This window comes from Chiroxiphia lanceolata, chromosome 1 (genome assembly GCF_009829145.1).
Source record: "Chiroxiphia lanceolata isolate bChiLan1 chromosome 1, bChiLan1.pri, whole genome shotgun sequence".
Classification (NCBI taxonomy): Eukaryota; Metazoa; Chordata; class Aves; order Passeriformes; family Pipridae; genus Chiroxiphia; species Chiroxiphia lanceolata.
Window position 1 is genome coordinate 70,230,719 of NC_045637.1, and position 27,506 is coordinate 70,258,224.

Genomic DNA, 27,506 nt, shown 5'->3' on the forward strand with positions numbered 1-27,506 from the left:
CAATACTTTCTCCTGTTAGGAGATGTTGCTTCTGCATCCACACAGATTGGCAGAAACTCTAAAGTTGTACTCTAGATCTGCAACCAGAAAGGCTGGATCAGCCTCATCTGAAGAATTTGGGCATGTTATCCTGTGGAGGGAGGAAAGAGGACAGTTATTGTATCCCCTTCACATCTCATGCAAGATTTAAAGGTTTTTCAAAAGTCCTACAGATTTTTTTTGGCCTTTTTCTGCTGATACTGTTGAACAATAGCAGATCACAATATGGTACTTTTTTTGATAATGACTCCTGACTTGCATCACACTAGGCCAAGTGGTCTAGAATTCTACTTTTAATTTCAGCTAGTTCTTTAATCTGAATTCCTAGTACATGGTGATTTATATCCAAGCAGCTAACAGCATAAAGCAAAACACAATATCAATTTAACATAGTAACAACTTTTAACATTGTGAGGCTAAAGTGCTCTGCAAAATGCCATATGTCACTGTGGGTAGTTTATATGACTGTGCACACATGGAATAGTCATACAAGTTATATGGATACAGTAAACCAACAAAAAAAACATGACATTAAGCATTTGGTTCCAGTTAAGACCAATGGAAACTGAAGTTTCCTAGCTCCAGGCAGGAGGTTCTCATATCATCCAGTCACAGACATCCATTTCATGGTGAAAATGTAGATTTCTCTCCAGAGTTCTGAAAGTTTGGTTCCATAGGTGTGTTCAGAAAGTGAGACTTCAAAAAGATCTGACTCTTGACTCTTTCCTTTACATCCTCTCTGATCCACAATATTGGTTTTGATTAAGAACATTTAAATGGGGACTGTTTTTAATCTTTCTATCAGTAGGCTGTTATTGCTATGGAGAAAAACTTTTTCAATACGCAATATTCCAAGTGGGTCATAAATTTTACGTGAATATAGAAGAATTTTTTTCCTTTTTCTCTGACAGTTATTCCTGATTTGTCTGTATTACACCAAATGTCTTCTCTCTTTATTACTGCTTAGACTAAAATCAAAGAAAGACTGACTATTCCCAATTAAGCTTATAGTACAGAATGTATGGGAAATTAGATCTGCACAAATACATTATCCTTTTTCAAACCATCAGTGTTCCAAAGTGTTGATTCTATGCCCCTAATTGGTATTTATCCCTTGAAAGTAATGGAGGAAGACTTCAGACTTATGAGAGTTTTGAGATAAAATGCTAGGCTTGTTGACCACAGACTGGTGAGATATTAAACATAGTTTTTTGCTTCCTTCTACATTGCTTACAAAGTGAGGAGAAATCACACATCTGACCACACTGCAACTACTTAATGCTGCTGTAAATAGATCATAATAAGCATGTGGTATATGTGATTGTCTGTGCTGATAAATGAAAGGGTGTGAATTTTTCAGCATCAGTGGAAAGAGGGAACAAGAAAAAAACCTTCCTGATTGCAGCTGCAAATGGTAGCAATTTTTCCTTCCTGCATTAATGAATGTAATTCATGTAACGCATATTACATCATTCAACAGCAAAATTCTCATGTTCATTTCACAGACAAAAAATATTTTAATTAAGAATATCAATGAGTAATGAAAATCCACTTCCAGAAAAAGCAAAGAAAAATGCTTCTTTGGCCATGTAGAGGAACCATGATGAGAATATAGTTTATCAGTGTAATAAATTCACTTTCCTATAACTCTTTACCAAAAGAACCTCCTTAAAGTCATGTTCTGGTTTATTTGACTGTTTTCTGTTTCTAACGTTCCTTTACATGCAGTATTTGACTGCAAACCTGCATTTTACAATCTCTAGTAATTGAATCACTTCATCTTCTATAAACATCACAAGTTAAAAGAGCTTTCAGCATCTGAACTCCAACACAACATACAAACTAAAATAATTTGTTGTCTAGAGACCATAACAAATTTTAATGTGCATTTACAGAGTAAACAGAGGGCTGAAGGGAGTCAAACCAGTCAAAGTGAAGAATATGTATTACAAAATCCACACATTACTGAATTACAAAGTAAAAGTGATGTTTTGTCAAAAAAAGAAATTAAAATGTCTCTCGGTGGCACGACATATAGATAATATTAAAAACTGGCTTGCATGAGGACCAAAGTATGTCTACTCTGAAGTTATATCACACAGACTGTAAGCAATTTACAGAATTTAAGTTAGTTTTGCATATACAGGAGTTGCAAAATTAGAGAAAACACACTGAAATATAGAACGCACGCACACAAAAAAAAGATGTATATATATAAACCTCCATACAATCATCAGGGGTTGGCCTAAGTCTGTAATTGCCACCATTGAACAAGAAGCAAACAAAAATATAGGAAAAAAACCTCACAGGGGAAAAAGAATAATATATTAAAAAGAGAAAAAAGAAAAAGAGGAAAAAAAACTCAAAAGAAAAATACCCTCATTTGTTTTCCAGAAACAATATCCTCTAGTCTGCTGAGCTGCTTTGTGGAATTAATTTTCTCCTCCCTATTTCTCATGACAAAAAAAAAAAAAAAGGAAAAAAAAAGGCTTTTTGAAAAAGTTTGCATGTATTTTATTTGGGTCGATGTTAAATCACTATGGTTTGTTTCATTATTTGGCCTCTTTTTGCTTCCAGGCTGGAATGGTTCTTTCAGTGTAGGAAACCAAATGTCATCCATGGTTAATTCTGTAATACTGATGACTCGCAGGCCAACCCCTGAGAAGTCAAGGATGAGGCTTCTCCTTGCCGAAAGAAAAGGAAACTAGGTCTTGCTGTTACAAAACGTTTGATTACATCACACCAGTTCTCTTCAAATAAAATATCAGTGATACGCCAAAGAAAATAAGATATATCAAGAAAACATGTGGTATCCTCTTCTTTTTTTTATAATATTTATTTTATTTTATTTTATTTATTTTATTTAGTAATTTTGTTTGTACTTCCTGAAGAAGGTGCTCCTTGTGTAGAGATTTAGAGTACATTGGGTGCAGAGTGGTGGTTGGAGGTTAGGGTCAACTTTGCTGTCCGCTCCGTGGATTTTACAGGCGATTTGCTCTTTGCTTTAAGAAGAGAAAGTGATATTGGAAAAAGTCAGCACTTTTAGATTAAAGCAAAGCACCCTTCACAAAGCCACAAACAAGAAGCAGGACAGAAAGTCCATGGCTTGTAGCTATCCTCGCACCTGCGGAAGAAGTTATAAGATATTCGCTCATCTTGCAGATTTCCAATGCTCCTTATAAGGCTGTTTTAAACACATACATTTATATATTTAATTAGCTCGCCAGGTTGGCTCTGGTGCCCATGAATGTCTTGGCATGCACTGCAAATAACAACACATACAGAGTATTTCAGTCCCAGGGAGGGTTTTTGTTTTGCTTTGCTTTTCTTTCTCATCTGTCTTTTTAAACAATGTTACCCAGTGAAACCATATACTAACAGGGACAAACCCAAACACCTTCCATTTCAGAGTGTTCTTTACAAAATAATTTCCAACATCACATCATTGATTACTTACAACAAAATCATCTAGTGGCTAAAGAATGTTTTCTTGTAAACTGGAGGAGATCCTGGCAAATGGCTGTGCTATTTACAAGGGGGAAACAGATTGCCAAAGTGTTTAGATTATTTTTTTTGAGAAACTAGATTTTCCCAGGTTTTTTTTTTAAATAAAGCTATGAAAACAATGGTACATATCATTATTTCTAAACACGTGACTTTATATTTAAGCATGTTAGCAGAAAAAAAACATTCAGGGCTAGACTAATTAAACTGAAACGTCCGCACACCAAGAGTATAAGTATTTAGATGTCTTACATACCAAGTCTCAGGGCTTGATAACTTCCTATATCACATTCCAAATTTGAAACATATTACATGAGGTGAAAACTATAAATTTAATTTAGTTGCACTATAAATAGGAGTTCCAATTATAACAGATTAATGCATGATCAATAGATTTTATATCTGTGTTGTATATTTGGAAAGTATTAATGTTATTGATAGTTACAGGCATCAGTTCTACAACGAAGTAAAAATGCTGTTATAAGCAGTCTTGGACTTGTAATAAATAGTTATTTTAAATAAATCTATTGATCACGTATAAGCTATTTTTGTAAAAAATGTATTACTAAGTAGGATGATGAATTTCACTGCAGCCCCAAAAAGCACATTTGTCTCCTCATCAAGACTATACACAATGAAAGCAAAAAGAACTCCAGGAAAGTGCATTTTTTAAACCTTGCAGATATTTATCAGTAACACAGTTTCTTTATATCTGCTAGCTATGATTATAAGTGTAGCAATAAGTGTTTCTGTTCCTGTCTTTAGTAAATTTTTCCCTTCAAAAATGGGAATTAAACTAAATTCCAGATTTTAAATGAACACTGCTTACTTTAGTAAATACGTGATGTGAGATGTTGCATACATAGCAGTTGCCATGAAGCGCTCTTAGTCCTCTGTGACATATACAAAACCTTCTAAGTAACAGTGATATTTCAATTACCCACATGTGAACTGAATTTCTAAATGAATATTAACTTTTAAATGGAAACATCTCAAAGACATTACTGAGATGTTTCAAAGAAGTCCAACGGAATTCCGAGCTTAGTTCCTACTGAAAGAACACAGTATGGGAAGCCTACTTATCTCTTGCCCATCTGATAATGCTACCTGCATTATTACTTGAGCAATATTCAAGTACACTGCAGCATTCTTCTGAGCATCTCAAAACACTTGCTCTGTATTAGGAACAAGCAAACACACAAGCAAATTGACTGTGACTTCTTTCTGGGGCTTGTTCTCACACAGGTAGTATTTACGAACTTGAACTCCAGGGTTGAGGTCATTTTTGGTTTTGTTACAGCATGGATTTGTTCTCTCTTTATATAATGTGTAAAATTTGTAATTTGACAGATTATTATAAAGGGTTTTCTTTCCCTAATAAGGTTAGCAGAATTTAGTTACAACCTTTGTTAATGTTAGATCATTTCCTGATGTATTCAATTATTTTCACTTGTTTTATTCCATTGAAATGAGGGTTTTTTTGATTGAACTAGGGAAATACATGGCTCAAGAGGTCTTTGGAGATACATTTCCTTTGCACAAAATATGTATAATACAACTCAGAAGAATCTCATGGATATTTTTTAATAGAGCTTTTTTAACAATTAATAGTGTTGCAATTTTTGAATTCAAAAGTTGTAATGTGTGGAGGAGAAACAGTATGATATAAAATAAGTTTGATAAAATATTTCACAGTGGGAAATATTTGCAGGGAAAAGTTTCTTTGATTTCGGGGTTTTTTTGCTTTTTCAATATGACAATCTGTAGATCCCCAAATTAGGGGGTAATATATGATACAAACTCATGATAATCTTTTAATTTATAGTGTTCAGTTTCTGCATAAACTATGACCTCCCTCCAGTTGTTCTACATACATGTTCTTCTCTAAAGAGCAAGTCTGTTTTTCTTTATCTTGTGGGGGATTTAGGTTAGAGTATAAGCACTAAATGCAGGCTAAAGCAATTTGGAACACATGAGAAAAGATCTAGGGAAAATAACAACTAAAACAATTTCAGCTTCAATGTGAAGAAAGAGGCTATTAGGTTTGTTGGAAAAAATTGTCATAGACAGTGTCCTCTGTGAGGTTTTGGGAACCAGTTAGGATATCCTAATCTGGTTTAATAATTTCCAAAATGCCGTCTAACCCAAGTGGATAAATTTTCAGTAATATATCAGCCCAAATAAAATTACAACATACAGTGACATGTATGGCTATCAGGTGTGCTCTCATCTTTTCAGTGATGCTTTATGAAATAAAATTGCAGTTTAAGTATATTCAGGTTGTTTTTTTTCCCCAGAGATGTGAAAAATAATTGTTTTTTCATGAACTCAAGTGTTTCTTAAGCTTTTGAAAGAGTGAAAGCTGCCAATGAAGAATGAGGACATAGCAAAACTGAAAGCAGCTTTTTTAGACTTTTTTTCTTTTTCTGTTCTATTTGCTCATATTATATTACTTTGTTTTTCCTCTTCAAAGAAGATGTAATCAAAAATATTCAGAAATTTCCATTTTGACTTCAAATCTGAAAGTCATAGGGTGCTTAAATCAGAGACTCAGTTCCACCATTTTAAACTTATGTCAAAGGCAAGGTACACATCAAAATCCAAATTAAAATATCTTGAAAATTCAAATATCTTGAAAATTCAGAGTATCCAGATTCAGACTTTTCATGCAGATGTGTTTTTAGTGTACTTGAATCATTGGAACTGTGAACAAAGAAATGCAAGTTAAAACCTGTCTATCTGGCTGTGGATTTGATAAATTGATTACTCATTATGTATCCATTTCAAGTATTATTTTCTAATAACATAAGGACAGCTAAAATAAATTTTATTGCACGTCAACAACACTGGGTAAAGCTGGACTGCAATTATGTAACCCTCAAAAACAGTAACTCAGAAGAAACAGTGTAGTATAATGTATGAGTATTTTGTTTCTACATTATTAATTAAACTCTACTTGATGTGTGTGTCAGATATTCTCAGAGTTTCACCTATCAGACACTGGGATCCAGTTAAATTCTTCCTGTGAAATGTAAATACTTATTATTTTTCTTTTACTTCCTGCTACTAACACACATCCAAAAGAGCAAATGTCCATGAAATACTTAGCTTTCTCCTGTAAACAAATACCATACTGCCAAAGGCATGTGATTATGAAATAAGTTCTTGTGCCACGGCATGAAAGAGTAGTTCATGCCATTAAGGTGTTTGAAACTGTATTTTATTCAAATTCATGGTTTTCTTAAATGTTAGGAATACAGAGAGAAAAAATTCTGATAAATGATTGTGACCTTAATGTTTAAAATAATAAAAACATCTCTGCCAGAAATGCTGAAACATATTTTGTGGCTCATAGTGTATGGACCACACAGGTAAACATCAATTTTGTTCTGTTAATGAAATCAGTTTTAGAGCATCTAAGTATAAAATAAAGCCATCAGAAGTTATAAATTCTAGTGAACCCTAACTGATCAAAAAAGTAGTTACTCATCCCATGCCTGAATGACTACAGTCCCTGGCTTTCACTAAGATATTGATCAGATAAAATTTATGTAAAGATACACGGGATTTTGGGAGACAAGTAGAGAAAAGTAAATACTGGTTGAATAATTTTGCCCGTTCATTTTCTCACAACTGGATGAAACACTGAATTGTAAACTAAGCAGCTGCCTCGGGCACTACAATTTTAGCAGCTCCTATTTGTAGGAGTACCTTGCACGGTTAACCACCTTGGGTCTTAAGCAGTTTCCATCTGCACTTTCTAAGATTTGGGACGTAACAGCTTCCTGCATTCTGAGCCTCATACATGTCAGAGACTCTGAAAATTACCTTCTTACAATTAGGCATACCATGAAGAGTGTATTCTCATATAAATAACAGAAGGAATCTGCAAATTCAACAGCACTTCTTTACTATTTTATTAAACATATAAGTTTAGTTAGGGTATCCTTGAATTTCCTTTAAATAGTAACCCACTGATCAATGCCTGAGCAGTGTCCTGGTTTTGTGCTGACCAGTACAGGAGAAATACAGCCAGTGACACAAAAATCCATCCTTGATTCTCAGTATGTATTACATTATACCAAAATGTCCTTACATATATATGGGGTTGTGCTGAATATGAATTAATTTTGCTGTTCTACTAATTTTTGAAATCTTGGAAGTTTCATTTTTCAGGAATTTGTGCTGATGTTTTCCGTCTTTAAGTGCCTGGTCTGCTGTTTTGCAACACTTAGCTTTGCTTTATAGTGTTAGATTTTACATAACCTTCTTGTCAGCCCCAGTTGAAAACACGTGAAATCATAATTTTGCGTTATTTCCATGTAAAGTAAGTAAAAGTTCATGAGATACTTGCCTTAATTTTACTGGGGACATAAATTAACTATAAGATTTCTTGGAGGACATTTGCTGTATTATATACATAAAGATAAATAAAATCAAGTATGGTTGATTTTATTTGAAGTTTTATTTGAATATGTCTCACACAGGTTTTTAATAAATAGATTTTTTCTCTCTGGCCTATCAATTGCTATCATCCTTGTTCCTCTGAATTGCATAAAATCATTGTTGTATATATGTCTCTTATACTGCTGAGATATGTATACCCCTCTTCCTCTTCAGAGGAGTGACTTCTCACGTGTGTTTTAAGGCTCAGTCATCTGTGTTTGATTTTGAGGAACTGAATAACAGAAGATGACCAGTAAGTATCAGATTCAATGCAGATCCTATTGCTTAAGATTTCCCTCCATCTTTATCCATTGGCTGTACAGTACTCAGCTTAAACTAGTGCTAATTGCTGCTTGAGCAAATGAATTTGTCTTATACACCAGAGGAAAAAGTTCTGAATTGCTGTTTGTTTTTTTTTTCTTTGTTTTGGTTGATTGTTTGGTTTGATTTTAGTTGGTTCTTTTGTGGGTTTTTTTGTGGCTTTTTTTGCGTTTTGGAAGAAAGTTGCTTCCAAATTGATTGAAGTTTAGAATAGGTTATGTCTTGAATTTCCCTGAAGTCTACTTAGATTTCACATTCAGTGTGTAGTGCTGTTCATCTGATGTCTGTTCCTTATCTGTCAGAAACATCTAGAAGAGCGGATAAGGAAGAGGGATGGGATTCTAGATGGATGGTAAATCCTTAGCTTTCACTAGGTAAGGTGCCCAGGTGAACAGATGTGTTCAACCTTGTCATGGAGCAAAAAAAGTGACAACTTTCCAACTCCAAATAGAGGGGAGAATTCTGACAGAAACTTGAGCCACAATAACTCCTGGAGCTCTTTCTTGACTAAGGCAGGCCACAACCTTTAAATTGTTACCGGCTACACCTAAAGTCATGTTCTAATGTAAATTTAAGATGGTAATACTTGGGAGAAGAAAAAACCTGAGGGGACTTCATATATAGGTAGCATGTAGGAAAATGATACTTGGCTTCAGGCAGTGGTTCAGAACAAGCCATAGTAAATCTATAAAAGGAGAACAGATGGCAGTATGAAAGGAGAAAAAAAGAAAGAAGAATGGGACTTTGAATGACTTCTACACTTTCACGATGCCAAGATGGACAGAAGTAAAATTAAGTGTATACCAGTGTGAACAAATATGGGATTTTACATTCAGACCAGTTTCTACATCACTCCCTACATTAAATCCCACCCACAGAAACAACTAAATCTCATCGTTCTTGTCCTTCTATTGAAACATATCTGAGAATCATCATTCACTTTTTAATTCTTTAAAAAATGTTCTTGTTTGTATCTCATTATTTACCTAGTGAGTAGAACCAGGCTTCCTAATTGGGCAATCATGCACTATGAATAAGATAAAAGGATCTCTAATGTTATTCTCAAAGATGAAAATGTGATCATCAAAATGATTCAACCCTGCCATCCTTTCACTTTGAACAGACAGGAGTGAGGGGTGAGATCCCTAAACACATAATTCAAATGGGAATTTCATCAACATGTATATATTTTCATACTGTTCTGATAAAACCAGCCAAAAATAACTGTTGAATTTGAACTCAGTTTTTCAGAAAGATGAACTGGATAGTGTACTTAATCCATTTCGGGTGTAATTTTTGGTCTCTCTTACGTCCTTTATCCTGTAATGCACAACTTCCATTCTCATCAGTGCATTTCCTTCTGTTTTCATATATAGCTTTGTTTAAGTTCTATTCTTAAGAAGTTCAGTACTAAATAGTAATTTATATATGAATATGATTAGGAAATCCTGATACAGTTCTACTGGCTTCATGAGTGTCATTCATTTTTGTAGCAGTTATTCTAAGTTTTATTCTAATGCTTATGCTTCTTTAGAAAATTTTTTAGGCTGTTTTGGTCTAAAAGTGGTCTAGGTATGTGGGCAGATTGTCCCACTAAAATTCAGCTTCTGAAATTTTAATTTCCTTAGCATTTTCATATGATATTCTCCTAAACAAATTTAGAGTAGTAACACTGCAAGTAGTTAGATTCTTATTTGGTGAAATGAAGTGTTGATGAATTGTCTGTGCAGGCGATATGTGGGGTAAGGCGTGTCAAAGTCATAATGATTTTTGAAGCTAAGGGACACAGCTTTCAGCTTTAAAAGTCTATATTTCCTTCTAGCAGCTAGAAAGATTTTTGTGCACATGCTCAACTTCTTCAAATTTCATGTGATCATCCAAAGATATAGTGAGGTCTTGATGTCTCTGAACTGTTCAGTGTATGCAAAACTATGAGTATTTCCATCATTATATATTTACTATATTATGGAAGCTTTTTAACCTTAATACTCAAACTTCCCTGCCTGACTTTCTTAGGACAAAGAGATTCTGCCTACTTTGGTCTCAGAGTGAGAAATGTCCAAGCATCAATCATTTGTAGCAGATATTCTAATTTTTTTCCTTCCTTTAATTGGTGTTTTTAGCTTGCAAAGTTTTCAAATCTCTTCACGTGTATAAGTAATGCAATGCATTGACTTCAGGTGTTTAAATGAGAGAGTACTTTTTGGAGAAAAGGTTGCTAAAAGAGGTGTTTGCAAATAGTTTGTGAAATACCAGAGTTAGCTATTTATACAAAACTGAAAAGCAGGCCAGTATGCAGTGCCCACTGCAACAACTTCAAAGATGAGGGGAAGGGGTGCAAGCTCAAGCAAATGCAAGCCCCCAGTTGGATGACTGGTATTGTTTCAGAACAACTGGTGGCATGCTTTTTGACTGCTCTTGTCAGCACTGGGCACCTTTCTCTCTTATTGTATCCCTGAACACCATGGACAAAAAATGTCCTAGAATTTTTTTAATGTGTGGCAGAAAAAATAAAAACTGCTGCATTTGTATTCATCTGTATGAAATGGCTGATTCTAAAGGAAATGCAATTTTTTCTGACTGTCCTATGGTAACCCATCTCTATCGTATACTTGCATACAGTTATGCCCTATCCTGAATGAAGGTCGAATTTAGGCTGTTAACAAAAACTATTGAACTGACTCTTTTAGCAACTGAATTCTGCTGTTGTAACGAAACATGACTCCAACACAAATTGCTCAGCATTTTAGTAATGTATATATATGTGTGTGTATATTTGATATATGCCACTTAGTAATTAAACTCTTAATGGAGCCATTTCTGAAAGATACAATAAAAGCAAGAGTTTTATTTGAAGAAAACTAAAATTGGACTTGTCTTTTTGCTCCTCTGCTTTTTGCACCCTGTTAATTCTTTCATCTCTTGGAAAGAAAATTTAAGTGGGTGATAATTAATATTACTATATTAACTTCAACAGCACTGTAATTAAAAAAATATAAAGAGGGTTATTATGACACAGATGGAAGGAAAATTTAAATATTTTGTGAATATTTCAACATGTGATATCTAATCCCTTTTCTCATTTTTCACACCTGACACTTAGGCTCATAATTGATGTACAGTCAACCTGATCTCCTTCTGTTTATATCTTTTATATAAGAGCTATTTTCATGGAACCCGGCTAAACTCTCACTGGATGAATCTGGTTTCTTCTGTCTGATTCCTAGATGATGTTTTGAGGCACGGACCATTCCTTTGATCCTTTGTCTGCCTGGTGGATGATGCAGCTGTGTTAAGAGATTAGAACAATGGCTCTGATTAACAGAAGGTACCTCTGTCTAAGAGCTGTGACTCACAAGCTCTTAATGGGTTTAGCTGGAGCAGTTAAGATGACAGTGCCTCCATCTCTCTGACTCCCCCTCTTATGGAAATTAAACCCCCAATAGTATGAGTGATACAAACAAACACCATGCCATCTCTTCATTTATCTCAATTTAACAGCTCTGTGTTTTAGTTTATCAGCTGTCATAGAGGCTTATAAATTATGCATTTATGACAATATAGAGGCTTAACACTCTGAACTGTGAAAGCTGAGAAGACACCTATTTCCTTCTGCCACCCAGATTTGGGGCAATAACTTCTATTGGAGCAAGAAAAATACTTTGGGTGGCAACACTTTAAACTGTAAGAGCTAAATCAGTGTTCACAATCCAAAGCCTTTACCCTTGCTATTGCTGTGTTACAAGTAAAATAAAATAAAAAAGGGGTATCGTGCCTACAACCACAGTACACTAGTTTAAAAGTGGTGTATTGTGAAAATGAAGCTTAAGTATTTGTGCCAAATATTGTATTAATTTTATCTTATTCATATTCTAGATTATTGAATTTTTCTGCTTTTATTTCAGATTTTCTCAACCTTTCTCATTAGAGTTCTGAGATGTGGGATCAATCATAATATCATTCATCGATATTCAAAGTCTCTTCAGGTAAAAGATGGTCCCTGATTAGTAGATATTGTATGTGTGGAAATAGTTCAATTGACTTCAAAATAAGTAATTGACCTGTTATTTTGGCAGTGTTTCAGACAGACACAATCCTGTGTAGTCATAATATCTAACAGTATTATTCTAGTAAAGGTCTTTGCACCATTTGAATGTATGACTCTCTGTGAGACCTACTGCTAGTTCTTGGCTTCATGATTGATTTGTTATTGCTCCTTGACAAAACATCTTGACTTTTGAACTCTTCTTTTTTTCAGTTACACAGAAGGAACTGGAGAGGGATACACCATCTTCTGTAGTCTTGTAGAAGTCACTTTTATAATCCTTATAGCCCCATGTCTTTGATTTGATGGCCAAAATCCTCAGTCAGTGTCACAGACAACAACAACAGTTGAGATAATAACGGCAGTAGAAACAGGACTGGTAGCAGAAGTAGCATTCAGATTTGCTCTTTGTATTTCTGTTGGTTGATGAACACACAGATTGAATGTTTGAAGCACTGCAAATGTGGCTGTGCATCTAACTTTCACATTTTTACAGCAGCTTTGTTCCAAGACAGTAGCATTTGAAAATAGATGGGGGAACAAACTTCAGTGAGGTGGATCTGACTAGAACACCCACACACAGACAGAATAGCAAGTTGCTCTGCCAGACACTATGATTGCAACTTCCTTATTACAGGGTAAAATGGAGAGTTTGGAGAAGAGTCTTCTCAAGGCTGACAGAAACATCATTAGTTGCTCTTCAAATGCCATCCAGCTTTGTCATCAACAAAGAAGGATTGTTATTGTAGCTGTAAAGATGGTAATATGTCTGGAATATCTTTGAAGCTTTTGAATTAATCAAATGTAAACTCCCTCTCCAGAGAATAAGAAAATATTAAAAGTGTTGAGCTTTCGAGCTAGTCTGACCTAAGGTTGCAAAGAGAAGCACTAGAAAAAGATTAATCAAAGTTGAAGAAAAAACACAAAAAAACTCTGATGCAACAAAACCTACCACCAAGAATGCCCTCTCTCCCTGAATCTGAATGAGATGAAAACAGCAGTTTTTAGATGTTTTCCTTCCCTTCATTCTGTTCCTAGAAACCTTCACTGTACTAAACATCTTCAGGTGTTTAGTACATGCTGAGCAAAGTTTAGATTTTTCTTATAATTCACTCTATGAGTAGAAGAAAAGTCATCTTCATCTTCATTGAGCCAAATTTTTTGCTACTGTAGATGAATGATGTTTTTTAAACTTCAGCAGAGTTGTATCCCTTCCAGTCAGCAGACAATTGCACCCATTCTTTTTCATTTTATGTGATGTAAAGGATTTTCATAATGAAGTAGGGCACCACAGAGGGGAAACTTCCTGTTTCTCATCTGAAGCAAAAATATTCTCTGCTTTGCTGTATATCTGTCAAGTAACAAATGGGTTGTGTTCTGAAGCAAGGAAATCCCATCAGTTATTTCAAGAGCAGGCCCTGTCACATATGCTGCAATCTCTGATGACCCAGTGCAAGCTGTCTGATTGTGAAGCAATAAAAAGCAATTTGAGTGAACTGACAAACAAATCATACACAGCTTCTCCCCCTTCCCCATTTTCTCTCTTCTTCCTTTATGTTTTTCTCTTTGTTTACTGCATGTGTGGGCAACCTAGTGGTTATTTACCAAATAAAGTTATATCAGGCATGTAGAGCAGAATTACTGCAATTTTGCTACTGAGAGAACTCCTGTGGGTTTTGACTTTTGCTCCAAAGGTGTTCCAAAGGTGAGGTTAGTCTGAAAGGTTCATTTTTACATAGCTAAAAGAAAGGAAGAGATATGATTAAGTGCGTATGTAGCAATGACAGATGGGCAGTGAAACACACTGCTAATGTTACTAAAAGATTAGGAAAGATCTCAGTATACATGTGCATATAAAAATTACATTGTAGATGGAGAAGGACAAAATTAATTTCTTGTATTTTGTACATTTAGTTTCCTCTGTGTCTGTTCTCACTGTTTCTTGATGGGCATCATAGGACACAAAAGTGCATCCAAACACCATCACTTTTACAGAAATACAAGTTACAGTGGAGCTGCCATGTATTTAATGACAAATTCCATTATTATCTCAGGAAATCTCAGAAAACCTATTTTCTCTTGTGATTTATTTTTATTGCTTAATTATGGGCATAACTAAGGTTGAAAATAATGTCTCAGATTTCACAGAGGATATGTTTATAACTAAGCATACCCAAGTACTCAGTCTGGTATGGACATATGGGATCTAATAACTCTTCAAACTTGTAGAACAAGAAAAATGAACACATACTGGTTGTGAGTGATTTCTCTCCTTAGTTCCTGAACCTGTATTTTTATAACAGGAATAGAAATTGACAGTAATGCAGTATCTGTGATTGGCAACTGCAGTGAGGGATGGTTACAAAAAGTAGATACCATTTTGCTTGTGACAGGACTTAGAACTGCAGATAAACTGAGAAGAGTTTGTTTGTTACAGTGTTTAGATGAACTACGCACTAGGAATGGGAGTTTAAGTATTTGTATGCATTATGTTTGATCAATAATTATGCAAAAATAAGGAATTAAGATGTGGGGTTTTTGAAAGAAACATAAGACATTAGTGAGTTCATTCCGTATTGGAAGACCTGGCCTAAAAAAAAAAAAGGTCAGCTGCTATAAAGACCTTGCTTTGCCATCTAAGCTATTTAGAGAAGATTAGCACTTCTCAAAAGATGTTTACAGTTCCAAGGTCAACAGTCAACAGTTATTAGGGCTACATCAACTAACATGGTTTGAATTTATTCCATTATTTCAGAGAATCTAAAAAAGGTGGAGCAGCTTCTTTTCAGGAAGAGGGAATGAAAGTGTAAATTTCAAGTAGAAGCAGAGTATACAGGTTTAAAATGGGGTAGTCATTGCATCATCATCTTGCAAGAATTTCTGAGAACAGCTGAATAACAATAGAACTGTCACTTGGCTTTTGCTTTAATGAAGTCTTAAGAAAACAGAGACTTGACTTTTTGTTGTGCCACAATCACAATAATGGTTGGTGCCTCCCAACCTTATGGATATTCATAGTTTCTAAAAGAGTAACCTAAAGACTCTCTTAGTGAAGAAAACAGTAATCTTGGCCATCACCTTGATGGAGGCTAGAGCAGACATTTGTTCCTTTGCTTTAAGAGGAGATGGAACATAAATAAAAAAGAAAAAAAAAACAACAACACAGAAGTTGGTTTATATCTCAGAAGATTTCAAATTGGACATAATTTTTTTGCTTAAAATAGATTAATAATAAAAGATTCCTAGATTCCATAGATAAAAACGGAGACAGGAAGGTATGTCATCGGTTTATGAGTATCAACAGACAGATGAAACGTTTTAATCCTCTTCTTTTGCATTCATGATGATCAGCTTCTCAGTGTGATTTATGATGCCAAGAATCCAGACCATTCTGTCTTAGGTAAGGACCACCTTCTCCTTTTCAAGTCACTCATTGCAACTGCTATCATCAACAGGAAGTTTTGGCATGTAGTTAGGTTAATAGTTGAATTTGTTACTTCATGAAATAACAAAAAGTTGCTAGAAATGTGAAGAATCCATATGTAAGCAGTCAGAAAATGAACCTTATTGTCACTTCTTCATTTGTAGTTGTTCCCTTTTGAGTTCTCTGAGACTGATCTTCTAGAGTCTGAAAAGCAACTAATGGTTTTGAGTGCTTTAACAGAGCATTGGCAGAACAGGAAGAGTTTGGAGAATATACACATTTCCAGCACAACAAATGGGATAGACACATTGCCAGTACAACAAATTCTTCAACTCTTTTTGTTGTCATAAATGTTGAATCACTTGAATTCAGGCAGCAAAGTTTGTCTAGATTTGTATCCATGAAACAGTGACATTTGGTGCAGCCTGGAGACTATTTAGCTTCCTTTCACCTGAAGTCATTTTAGCTCTTGGACTCCATTTAATTGCAGCATTGTTTAGAGTTACAAGGATTTGTCATAACTCTGTGCTCTTGCCTTTGGAATAAGATAGGTTGTTATGAGTTATGCAGGAAAAAAAGTCTGTCACTCCACCTACATAGGACAATTTCTGGATATACGCAGATTACCCTGTCAAATTACTCAGATTCCTGCTACGCTGTGATGGGTTACTTCATTTACTGCAGTCCATAATTATGAAATGAAAGGGTCAAGATATGTTAGCTTTGACTTTTTTCTTTCCTGACTATTTTGACTTTTGAGTTAGTCGTTTAGGGCTTCTTAGTATATTGTATGAAGACTCTGTGGGAGTGTCTGTTCTCATTAGCTATTTCATCCTATGCTGAATCTCCATTACACTAACAATAATAAATATCTTTTTTTTACACTTGCATAGTGCTTTCAGAGCAGTGCAAAATACTGAATGGACCTCATACCACTTTAATTTGTCAGCCCTGGCTAGTGAGCTCCCTCACAGTTATCACAGATATTTTTACTTTTGCGTAAAGGAGAATAGCAGAAATATCTATTCAGTTGGGAAATTATGATGTTTTAAAATGGTGGTGACTGTAAACTGCTTTTCTGGAGCTACATATTAAATATCTATTGTTAAGAAATAAATGAAATTCTGCAGTGTGCTTCAGGATAGAAGAAGTCTAGTAGAGTGCTATCTACCTTTCAAAAATAAATTTTGGGGACAAAATATTAATAAAATCAGAATAAATTTTTCATATATTAGTAGCTGACCTTTTCAGAAATGGCTGAATAGAGAATTCCCAATAATTTCAGAGTGTCATGTTTCCCATTGCTGTAAATGTATTTTACAATAATCTGTGATCATGGCAGTAAAAGTTATTGCTTGCCAATAACTATGCACCAGCTCCCTGATATTGGAGAATATTTGATACAATTGCCTATGGTTACTAATATTTCTCCCTTCAAGCAGTATGACTCAACATTAACAAACACATCATAATCAACCTGTATGTCTTTCAAAACATGTAGTTAATAATGATACGTTTGTATTCAAACATGATTGTGTGTTCTAGGCTGGATGGATACACTGCTTACATATAGCGCAATCACACAGCTGTCTGTGCATGCATATGTATAGTTAGTATGATGATGAAGAAGGGAAGAGTTTCTCATTTCATTAAACAAGGCGACTGTGTTGATTCTGCATCATAAAAAGAAGACTATTAATGTCTACGACAACTTCTTTTTGCTTTTTTGAGGTCTCACAACTGACATCTCCCTTTCCTCAGCTGAAGTTGTTCCTCAAAGTTAAACCCCCTCCCTGCCTTTTGTTCCCATGGGTATTTCTGTTAGTGTAGAATGACTGTAAAATGAAGTGAAAATCTAAATCTCACCATAGCTGGAAAAGTGAGGTCAAGATTTTCTGAAGCAAAAGAAAGTAAATCTTGGTTCTCCTGAGTTAAACTGATGTTCATCAAAAATATCACAAATAATTAGTGTAGCAAGTGACTATTAAATTGAAATTAGACCTAATAGTGATTTTTGGTACACTCTGTTTCTTCAGTACATAAACTACACCTCTGATGAATGCAGAGTTTGCCTGCGTTTTTTCATTAAAAAATGAATTTATAACATAAATTATATTTTTATCAGTTTAATTTTTAAATTATTTATGATTGTGATTGTCTGCACTTGATCTGCAGTAATCTTTGCTCAAGCAAAAAATAACGGGTTAATTTTTTTGTATTGTTTTTTTCTTTTTACAGGGACCTTTCCATGTAATAATCTACTGCTCTCAAATTGCCAATGTCCAGTAATCAGTCAAGATATTGCTTGGACTAAAGACATAAACAATACTATAGATTCAATTATATATCAAAAATGATTTAGTGGATTAGCTGTTTTTTTACATACTTTGGCTGCAATGCAGTGTAGTCTGTTGCTACATATTTCATAAACCTCTAACTCTTTTAATTAATTTCACCTAGACTGAATAGAAACCAGAGTTTTCCATTTATAGAAAAGTCTGCTGCTTTGAAATGTATGAGTCCAATGGAAAATAAGCAGTATATACATTTATCTGAGAGCAAAGCAATGATAAAATGATGGTTTAATATAAACTGAAATATTTGTTTTCTTTTAACAGCTTAGATGTTTTTTGGAAGAGCTAAAGAATAAAAGTGGCTCAATTTCAGGGAAGGAGAACTGAATGTAACTTTTAAAAAAGCTTAAAAAATGTATACAGAGATAAAATAGTGGTAGTACATACACCAGCTTTTCTAGGAGCAATACAAATATAAGAATTTTCATATGAATAATCATATTGTTCCAATCTGTAATGAAATGTATTTTCCCTATAAAAAAGTTTTTCTAATAGTATGCCTGTAAGATGAAAGTGATTTCACAGTAGATGTGCTATTAAATTTCTGGTATTCACAGTTTTTTATTTAATAACACACTAGCAGAAAAATGATGTATCAGAGCTAATTATTTTCCATTATATATTTTAAGGTATGTTGTGATTTCCTGCCTTACATTGGGCCCTCAGTGTAAATAGAAGTAACCCAAAAACCCTTCAACTTACACAGTTTGTTTTCCAGAGGATATTTGATAATTTTCAATGTCTCAATTTTTTATCCTGTCCATCTCTCTATTGCCATCATATAGTGCTGCACCTCCTGTATATTCATAAGCCTTTGCATAACTGTGCATTTTACTGTATCAATGTAGAAAATGCAGACTGATATTGAAAATAGGTTATTTATACAGTGCTGAACAAAATCCTCCAAACAAAATGTGTAGTATGTTCATTTCTACATGACAGAGAATGGTGGCATTTCCATTTTAACCCTTGTTTTAAAGCTGATGGTCAAGCACTTGCAGATGACAACAACATATTTTCTAACAAACCCATGGTCTTTCTAAATCCTACACAACAGAGAAACTATGTGGTGTATCTAAGGTTTGCTTAGATTTGAAAGACAAGTTCCTTATGAAAATAGGATTGATACTAAAAGTAAATTAATTTCACCAAATGTTGGAAATACAAAAATTAGGTGACTGGTGCAAAATAACTTTGGAAGAAACACATCTGGGTGAGTGTTTTATTTAATTTATCATGCACAGCCATCTTAAAATGAAATGAGTCATTCACTGACATGGCCCTCTCTCTCCACACACACTACAGGGAAAGCTAAGCTTCGATTAGCCCTAGGTGGATAAAACCAGTAGAGATAAAATCCACATACAGAAGCTTAAGGTTTTTTACTTCTTCTTCTGCTCAGAAATTCATTCTTCAGATTTTAGGAAGTAAGCAGATATCAAGAAGAATAGAACCAGAAAGAAGGAGGAATAACTGAGCACCACACTCTTCCTAGTCACAATTCCTGGTTACCTTGTTGATTTAGCCTCCTTTTGCATGCTGGTAAGCAATCAAATGAAAGCTCAAAATGCTTTACCATACCTGATTGTGGACTTTGTTTGGGGATTTTGGCTGCTGCTTCGGGGCTGGAGGTGGCACGCACACGCTGATTGGCAGAATTGTGGATGCTACTTGGAACAGCTGCTGAGATGTTTTTACGAGGTTTCATGTCTTGCAACCACATTGGGGATGCCTCAAAGGCTTGCATTCGTCGAGAGTGGCTGTTAGCATTGACCTTGAGAAATGCCTGGGCCTTGTATTCCTGAAGGTCTCCATAGTTGGCATCGGTCACCCTGCACTCATACAAGCCTTCATCCTTTTTCCTCACTTTTGAAATCTGCAGCTTGTGGGAGATGTCATTCCCTTGTACTTTCACTGTCTGCAAATTTGCCAGGAAAAGAAAACAAAGAAACAAATATGTTGTCAGGAATTTTTCTTTCTCTGCAAACTCTACTGACTCTACTGTCATAGTGCCAAATTAATCAATGGTGTGATTGTGCTTTCTGCAGGGAGGTTACATCAAGGATGAGTATGGCTAATTGTGTCTATGAGGATGCCTGACATTTTCTTTCCAAATCTGCTTAGATGGTTTCCTCTGAAATATAATTAGCCTCAGACAAATAACCAAAACTACCATGCTCATTTCAATTAATTACTTAAGATTATGAATATTCTTAATGAGCTTTCTCATGTAAACCTGGTGCCTGTGCACTTCCTTGGTTAAACCTTTCCAGTTAGTTGACTTAATTGAATAATTCAGTTTTTGAACTAGTGCATTAACAATTTTGCTGGAGATGTTTTCCAAGATTTAAACTACATTAATAACTAATTATTAGATTAGTTTGTACTCTTTACTACATTGAAACTGTATATTTGACATTCAGTTTATCTCCTTAAAGTGTATCCAAAGCCTTGGTATTTTTTGTCTGTTAATGGTAACAAGACATTTTGTGTCAGGTAGTCCCTTTCGTCTCGTTTATATAAGTACCTACTTATTGAAAGTTATATATCAGTACATATTCAAGATCGATTTAAGTGTTGTCAGCTGAAAAAAGACTTCTGTTTTATTTTTAACTGGTTTTAATATTTGAAGGCAACATAGCATATTTTTGTTTCAGATAATTAAAACACATGAATAAGTTATACATTCAGAAATATGTGATAGGTATTAAAATGCATTGGGAAAAGTTAACACAGGTTCCTTTCTGTATATTCATCACTTTAGAGAATTTATATTTCATTAATGTTCTCTTACTCTCTATCTGAATTAATATCTGTTTCCCTACCAGAAGCCAGGTAAAACATGTTCAGTGGCCTTTAAAACTTCAGCTTTGAAGAACTTCTGAACCTGGTCTACTTTCACTGTTACATAAACATGGACGTAAAGGTTGCTTTGTGTCATATCAATAACAGGTGATAAGGAAACATCAGGATGATGAATTCATGGTAGTTAACAAAAGTGGAGAACTGTTAGATTGAAATTAGCACATGGTATTGGTGATTGTAGAAAACATTGTTTCTAATAGCTTGGCATACTGTAGTTACCAGTGTTGGCAAAGTACCTATTCTGCCTGCTTGATAAATTGAAGAGCAACACTTGTGAATATGTTATTGCTTTAAGGTGCTGGATGGACTTTATAGTCTGTTGTGTTGTACCCAGCTCTGAATTTATACTTGGCAAACTGAGTTGAAAGTATGGATTGCACACTTACAAACATAATATGTGCAATATTAATTACACAGAAAGTACTGGATAGTTATTTAAACCATATTCAATAATAATAAATCTCTACTGAACAGTTCATGTTCAGCAAAAGCATTAAAGAAGTTTCATATGAATGGAAAGAGGATGCATAGGTCATATTTTGCCTTCATTTGCTTCCATACAATAGCCACAAAGTTAACAGTGTTGCATAACGCTGGTGAAAAACAGGATTAGTTTTGGCTTTTGCATTTGAAATTTAGAAATTGTTGCCGGCAGCACGTATGTATGTTTTCAATTTGTCCCTGATTATCATTTAAAACTGATAAAGAGGTGTATTTTAGCAAACATTCAGTATATTTTAGCATTTCTTTAAGGATTATTAAATGCACTTAAAACTTTTTTTGTTCTTTTCATGATGATAATTTACAGTAATACTCATGGAGACTGAGTATGTCTTCAGAAAAAAAAAGAAAAAACAGCTACATTTGTAAAAAGTGATTTTAGACATCTATGAAACATTGACTTTCTTTTTATTACAAATGTAAAATAAATGTTTTATGCAAGCTTATAGAAACACTATAAATACCCCATTATGAATTATTATCATAAACAATGAAAGAGATTTGTTACTTCAGAGATGAGACAAGCTTCAAAGCCTATATTGTGTTTCAGTTCTTACGGATTACTACAGAGATTTTAAAGGAGAGAGTATTGATAGGTAATGAATTGTCTGCTAGGCCCATGTCTAGTGGAATAGTATCCAAAGACTACATGTGGACCTCATTTGTAAGATAGTCTGCAAATGTAACTGAATATACAGTCCATGACACAAATTTTTTGTAGTGTATGGTGAGAAGTATCATAGGAAACGTAAGTATGGCTAGAATAAGTATTGTTTTGAACATAGTGTATCTCAATTCTCATTTATAAATGCCCTTCAGCTATACCTTGCTGCACTTTGACCTGATGTAATTATTTGGTTAGTTATTTGTAGGCGTAAAAAGCAGCAGAGTAAAAGATTTAACAGAAATTATTTACCTCTATTTGTTGCTGGTTTAAGTTTTGCTGGTACTTACAACCTTGGTTGTAGCTATAAGGCACTTCCGAAGGGATTTTGCCAGAGAAAGGGAAAACCCCTCTGGGCTCATAGAGAACACTCATGCTGCAGTATCTGCTAAGTATCTGTGTTTTTCCACTGCAGTGAGCACCACACCATGACCCCACCACTATACATTTCTTGGGATGCTAAGGAAGGAGGGTCTGAACTATTCTGAGGTCAGAAACAACCCTGTGGCTGTGCCTGACTCAGGACATGGGGCTGCTGAGGAAGAGATCCTTTCCCTGGACAAGGGCTGGAGCAACGCTACTCATAATTCTGTTGAGATAACATTCTGGTTTAATCTCCAAACAGCAGACTGGTAACTCTGGTGCCAGAATCTTACTTTCTCAGAGTCCCAGGGACCAAGAGTGGAAATTACTCCCAAGAGGGAGGTCTTGACCAAAGTCTTTCTGAGCTTTCTTTCTGCCAGAGGGCATGGCCCTGGGAAAGCACCCGTTTAAACAGCTGTACAGCCCACTAAAGGAAGTGGAGCTTCACAGACAAATTTCAGCCTTAGAACCAGCTTTGGAGTGCTAAGGCAGGCTCAGCAGTTACCCAGGGTAAATGAAAACAAGAGGTACAAGGAAGGATTGGTGCGTTGCTTCACAGAGTACAGAGTCTGTCAATGGTCTACTGACTGTGCCATTCTGGCCAATGCCTCCATGCCCAGGAGTGTGGGGGGCCGCATGGGGCAGGGATGCCCTGGCACCTTGCCTGGGCCGGCAAGGAAGTCATAGAATCACAGAATCAATTATTTAGGTTGGAAAAGACCTCTAAGATCGCCGAGTCAATCGCTGAGCTGCAGACTGCCAGCCTCCTGCAGCCTGCGGTGCGAACGGGGAGGAGATGCGGGGCAGGAACAGACTCGGCCCTCCGAAGGATGGGCTCTGACTGGGGAAGGGACCTCGGTCGGCGGCGCGGGGGGCTGCCCGCACCCTGCGGCGACACTTACGCTGATCTTCGTGCCGTCGCTGTCCAGGTCCCGCTCGGGCAGGAGCTCCACCTGCAGGGAAAGGAGCGCCTCCGTGGGTCTCTCCGGCCCCCGCCCCGCTCCGCACCCCACTCCGCGCCCCTCTCCCAACCCGCCGCGGAGCCCGTGCAGCGGCGCGCCGCGCCTGCCACCTGCGGGCCGCGCCGGGCACAGCCCGGGACAGCGGGGACAGCCGGGACAGCCGGGATGCGTGGCCGAGGGGTGCTGCCCCGCGGACCCACCTCCATCCCGGCTGGCGTGGGAGTCTTTCCGGGGCAGCTGAACGCCGAGACCGGTGAGGAGCGGGCAGCGAAGGTGAAAGCGGGGAAGAGCGCCCCAGATGGCAGTGTAAGTGGACATGACCCCTCCTGTCCCGCTCGGAAGGATGAAATTGCACAGTTGTGTTATTTTGGGGTTTTTGCTTCTTCTGGGGCATTTGTTCCCTCCTGCATTCCCCACCCCTGCCAAGCGTGTGCCCTCCTGTGGCAGCTATCTACGGCTGCCAACTCGACTGTGTTAGCTGTAAATTGGAGGGCATGTGTAGGATCTTGCCACTTGGGAAATAAAAAATTCCCACAAGGAGCAGTCTTTGAACAACTGCTTTCCAAAGGGAAAATCTGAGAGAGGAAAAAAAAAAAAAAGAAACAGAGGGGAAAATAATAAAAAAATTAGACTTTGAAAAATCTGTGTGGTTTTGTGAGCATCCCTAGCTGCATTCTGGGAGCGACAGGCACCAAAGACACCATCCCTTGAGGTAGATATTTTTGTCTGCAGGTTCCTGCATCGTTATTTCATGGCCAAAACTAAGTCCCTGGAGAGATACAGAACCTCTTTTTGGTCCTTCCTTCTGGCCTCCCTTTCTTTCCTTCCCCCCTTTCCTCTCTTCTGTGGTATTCTCCAGGTGGTTTGAGGAATCCATGGCAGAGGATTAGTACCTGAGTGCCTGTCACCTCAGCTCCAGCCTCTTGGTCCTCAGCTGCCCGCAGAAACCACCACTGGATTTCGAGGTACACCGAAGTGGAGCCACTTTGGAAAGCACAAGACATCTCCACGTTCTGCCCTTCTGTGGCTGTGACATTTCGGGGAAACTCTGTGAATTTTGCTGCAAAACAAATGCATAATATGTTGGGATCTCTTGCTACCTACTGATTGTTTATGCTCTGCTTTTTGTGTTGCCTTTTTTATTGTTTCTCCTTCCCCTTCTCTTTTTAATGTCACTGTTTATTTTTCTCGTTCTCCCTCTTTTCTACTTCATTTATTTTTTTTCCAGTTTCCCACACATTATCTTTCCTGGTTTCTCTCACACCTAGATAGGTTTTTACTCCCTTAGGCACAAATCCGTTCTCTTTACACTCTCAGTTCTGCTCACAGGAAATGCTCTAGACCCCCCTGCTTGCACCCATGGGCTAGTGAAGTTTCACATAATTAGGTCCAAATACCCTTGGGCAGAATGCAGTATTTCACCAGATTCACTGAGGGATTTTGTGCAAGACCAATTTAAGAGAGAAACAAAAATTCGGACTGATTTTTTGTATTTTGGAGAGCTGAACTGGAAACCTGTAAGTTGTTAAACCTTCCGCAGCCAGCTGAAGCAGCTGTTGGCAGGGGCAACTCTGGACACTCTTCTGAGTGCGTGTTACAATCACTCATCAAATGTCCATTTTAAAGGCTTTGTCTGAATTAGTTTCTGTTTCTGAGAACCTCTGCTTGCAAGGTTATGTATAAATAAGCCAAAAATCAATTCATCTTCTGTTTCTCTGTCCTTAGCAGACGCTTTCTAGAATTAACCTTCACATTTGTATCCCAGCCCTTTAGCAAACCGAATCTGCCCATTTCAGTGTACCACTACTAGGTTTAAAAGCTAATCCTGATAGAAGTAGTCCAGGGCATCATTAATTGTTTAAGTCTCAGTCTTTACTTCCTTCTCATCCTTTCCTATAACTCACTTTAAAATTGTGCAACACAATGAGTCGTGATAGTCAAGTGAGGGGGACTACAGACAAACAATGTAATAAATACATGCTGTGTTTCAAGAAGAGGAAATTTGGAAAGACACTGCAATGTCGCTTTCTGTTATGCATTGTTAACAGATTGACTAGAGCATATTATGATGCGAAGGAAATGCGATGTGAAGGAAATATTGCTCTTTGTCTCCTCCCCTCTTCCTCTCTATCCAATCTTCCTAGCCAACCTGGAATTGGTGGGATAATTTGGTAACCAGTGTTATTTCTCCTTCCCCTTTTATTTGTGCCTGGGAACACATACTTTCAAAGCTGCTGTCTTCATATTTCACAGTGTCCCCTCTTCTGACTCCCACCCCCACCAGTCAGCGATTGCTAGTCACCGAGTTAAGCTGCCAAATGGACTGTGCATTATGCGTGTCCGGGGCTAGTAAGTTTGTTTGGGGGGGATTTTTTCTTGTTTGTTTGTTTGTTCTGTCCCCCTCCTGCTCAGTGCGCGTGAGCGGTGTGGGGGCACACGGAGGGGAATACAGACGCCATCCTTCCCAGTCGCACCGCCAAGCGCAAAGCCGGCGGGGAGCTGCCGGCAGGGAAAGGCGGACAGGGAGCAAGGGACGGCGGGCTGGGGGCGGTAGGAGCGGGCATGAGACTGAGGCACAGGGCGAGTCAGCGGGCAGCGGGCGCAGGGGGCGGCCAGGAGCGATCTGTCCATGGTGCTGACAGCGTCGCCGCAGCCTCGGGGTCCCGAACAACCGGCTCCTGCAGCGCCGGGGCTGCTTGAAATGCAAGGCGCGCATTTCGGTGGAGAGGGGGGGAGGAAGGCGGCGGGGGTGGGGGGAGGTATTCAAAGAAGTCGATTTTGTCTTTTTCTCCCATTTTTGATGGGGGTGGGGAATGGTAGAAATACACAGTCACAGAATCGAAATGAAGGTCTGACTCTGAGGGTTGCAGGATAATAAGAGAGGAAAGGGAACGCAGCACGAAAGGAGACTGCAACATCTTAAGGGAAGCAGTAGATTTAGCCATCCAGTATTTGGTCTAAATGCAATAATTATGCATGCACTGGGAGGTGTTTCTTGTACGCATGCATGCCTATATACAAGCGGTCAGAACTCAAACACATGCATGTCCATTCCCCAAAACCCCTTTACTCTTCTGCAAGATGCCTGTTATTTCCCTCTTTGCAGTCAAGTAAAGGAAGCCTGTTATACTTCTACTTTGGGGAAACTTCTCCCTTCTTTTCCTATTTACAGACAAGTTTTTGAACTAAATGTAAACCTGATTCTTGTTGTCCTCATCTCTTATCCACTTTAGTTTTTTTTTCTTCTTTCACCTTTCTTCCTTTCTTTTCTCTTCCCCCCCCCCCCCCCCCCCCCCCCCAATCCAGTTCTCAGTCTATTTTAGCACAGAAAACCACACACACGTATTTGACAATAAGGGATCTTACCTTGGGTAGAAAGTCCTTGTTGAATATACATAACTGAAAAGAAAATGAATCCAACATAAGCTAGAAAGATCCCCATCATTCCAAGATGAAGAAGTCACATCAGGGTAAAAAAAAAAAAGCCAAAGGTGCCCTCAAAAAAAAAGAAAGAACTGATGTATGAGTGTATGTACGTATCTCTAAATGTATGAACAAAAAGAAATTTCTAATGTTACAAAAAGACTCTGTATTGTAGCCCTAGCTGCGACACTGGCAGCATTCTGCTACTCGATGGAGTCTTTTTCCTTGAGAAGAGCGAGTATTGCAACACAGTGTGGTTCAGATGAGCTGTCTCAGGCGCTGTGTTGCTTGAAGTCCAGACTCAGACTAAAAAAACACAAACCGTTGAAAAGTGGGTATCAGCTGCTTTCTGCGCCTTTTTTCAGCTACCTGGCAGCTTCGCCCAGCGTCAGCTCTTGCTGCTCAGGATGTCGTGATGACTGCCCTCCCTACACACTGATCCAGTTTGGGAAGAGAGGAGTAGGGGAAAGAAAGGGGGGGGGGGGGAGGGGAGGAAAGAGAAGTCTACCGTGCTTGCATTGCTTCAACTTTTCCCTCTAATGGCTGCGATAATGTCTTTAACCCTTCCCTCTCCCTCCCCAGTCTCTACACCTCT

The 27,506-nt window shown here is 37.3% G+C and overlaps 1 protein-coding gene across 4 annotated transcripts; it reads right to left on the minus strand.

Moving 5' to 3' along the window:
- Nucleotides 1-314: 314 nt before the first annotated feature.
- VSTM2A (V-set and transmembrane domain containing 2A) lies at nt 315-27,506 on the minus strand. 4 transcript variants are annotated; one of them, XM_032694256.1, is made up of 5 exons: nt 26,855-27,506; nt 24,382-24,548; nt 23,429-23,479; nt 19,715-20,051; nt 315-3,163 (listed from the first exon to the last, which is right to left on the minus strand). In XM_032694256.1, exons 1-5 carry the CDS (start codon nt 26,931-26,933, stop codon nt 3,087-3,089), a joined length of 711 nt encoding a protein of 236 aa, XP_032550147.1. In that variant the 5' UTR covers nt 26,934-27,506; the 3' UTR covers nt 315-3,086. The 4 variants fall into 4 exon arrangements, with proteins under 4 accessions (XP_032550147.1, XP_032550136.1, XP_032550166.1 ...); XM_032694245.1 differs by having other exon boundaries at nt 315-3,041; nt 26,855-27,502; XM_032694266.1 differs by lacking the exon at nt 315-3,163 and adding an exon at nt 3,170-3,301 and having other exon boundaries at nt 26,855-27,498.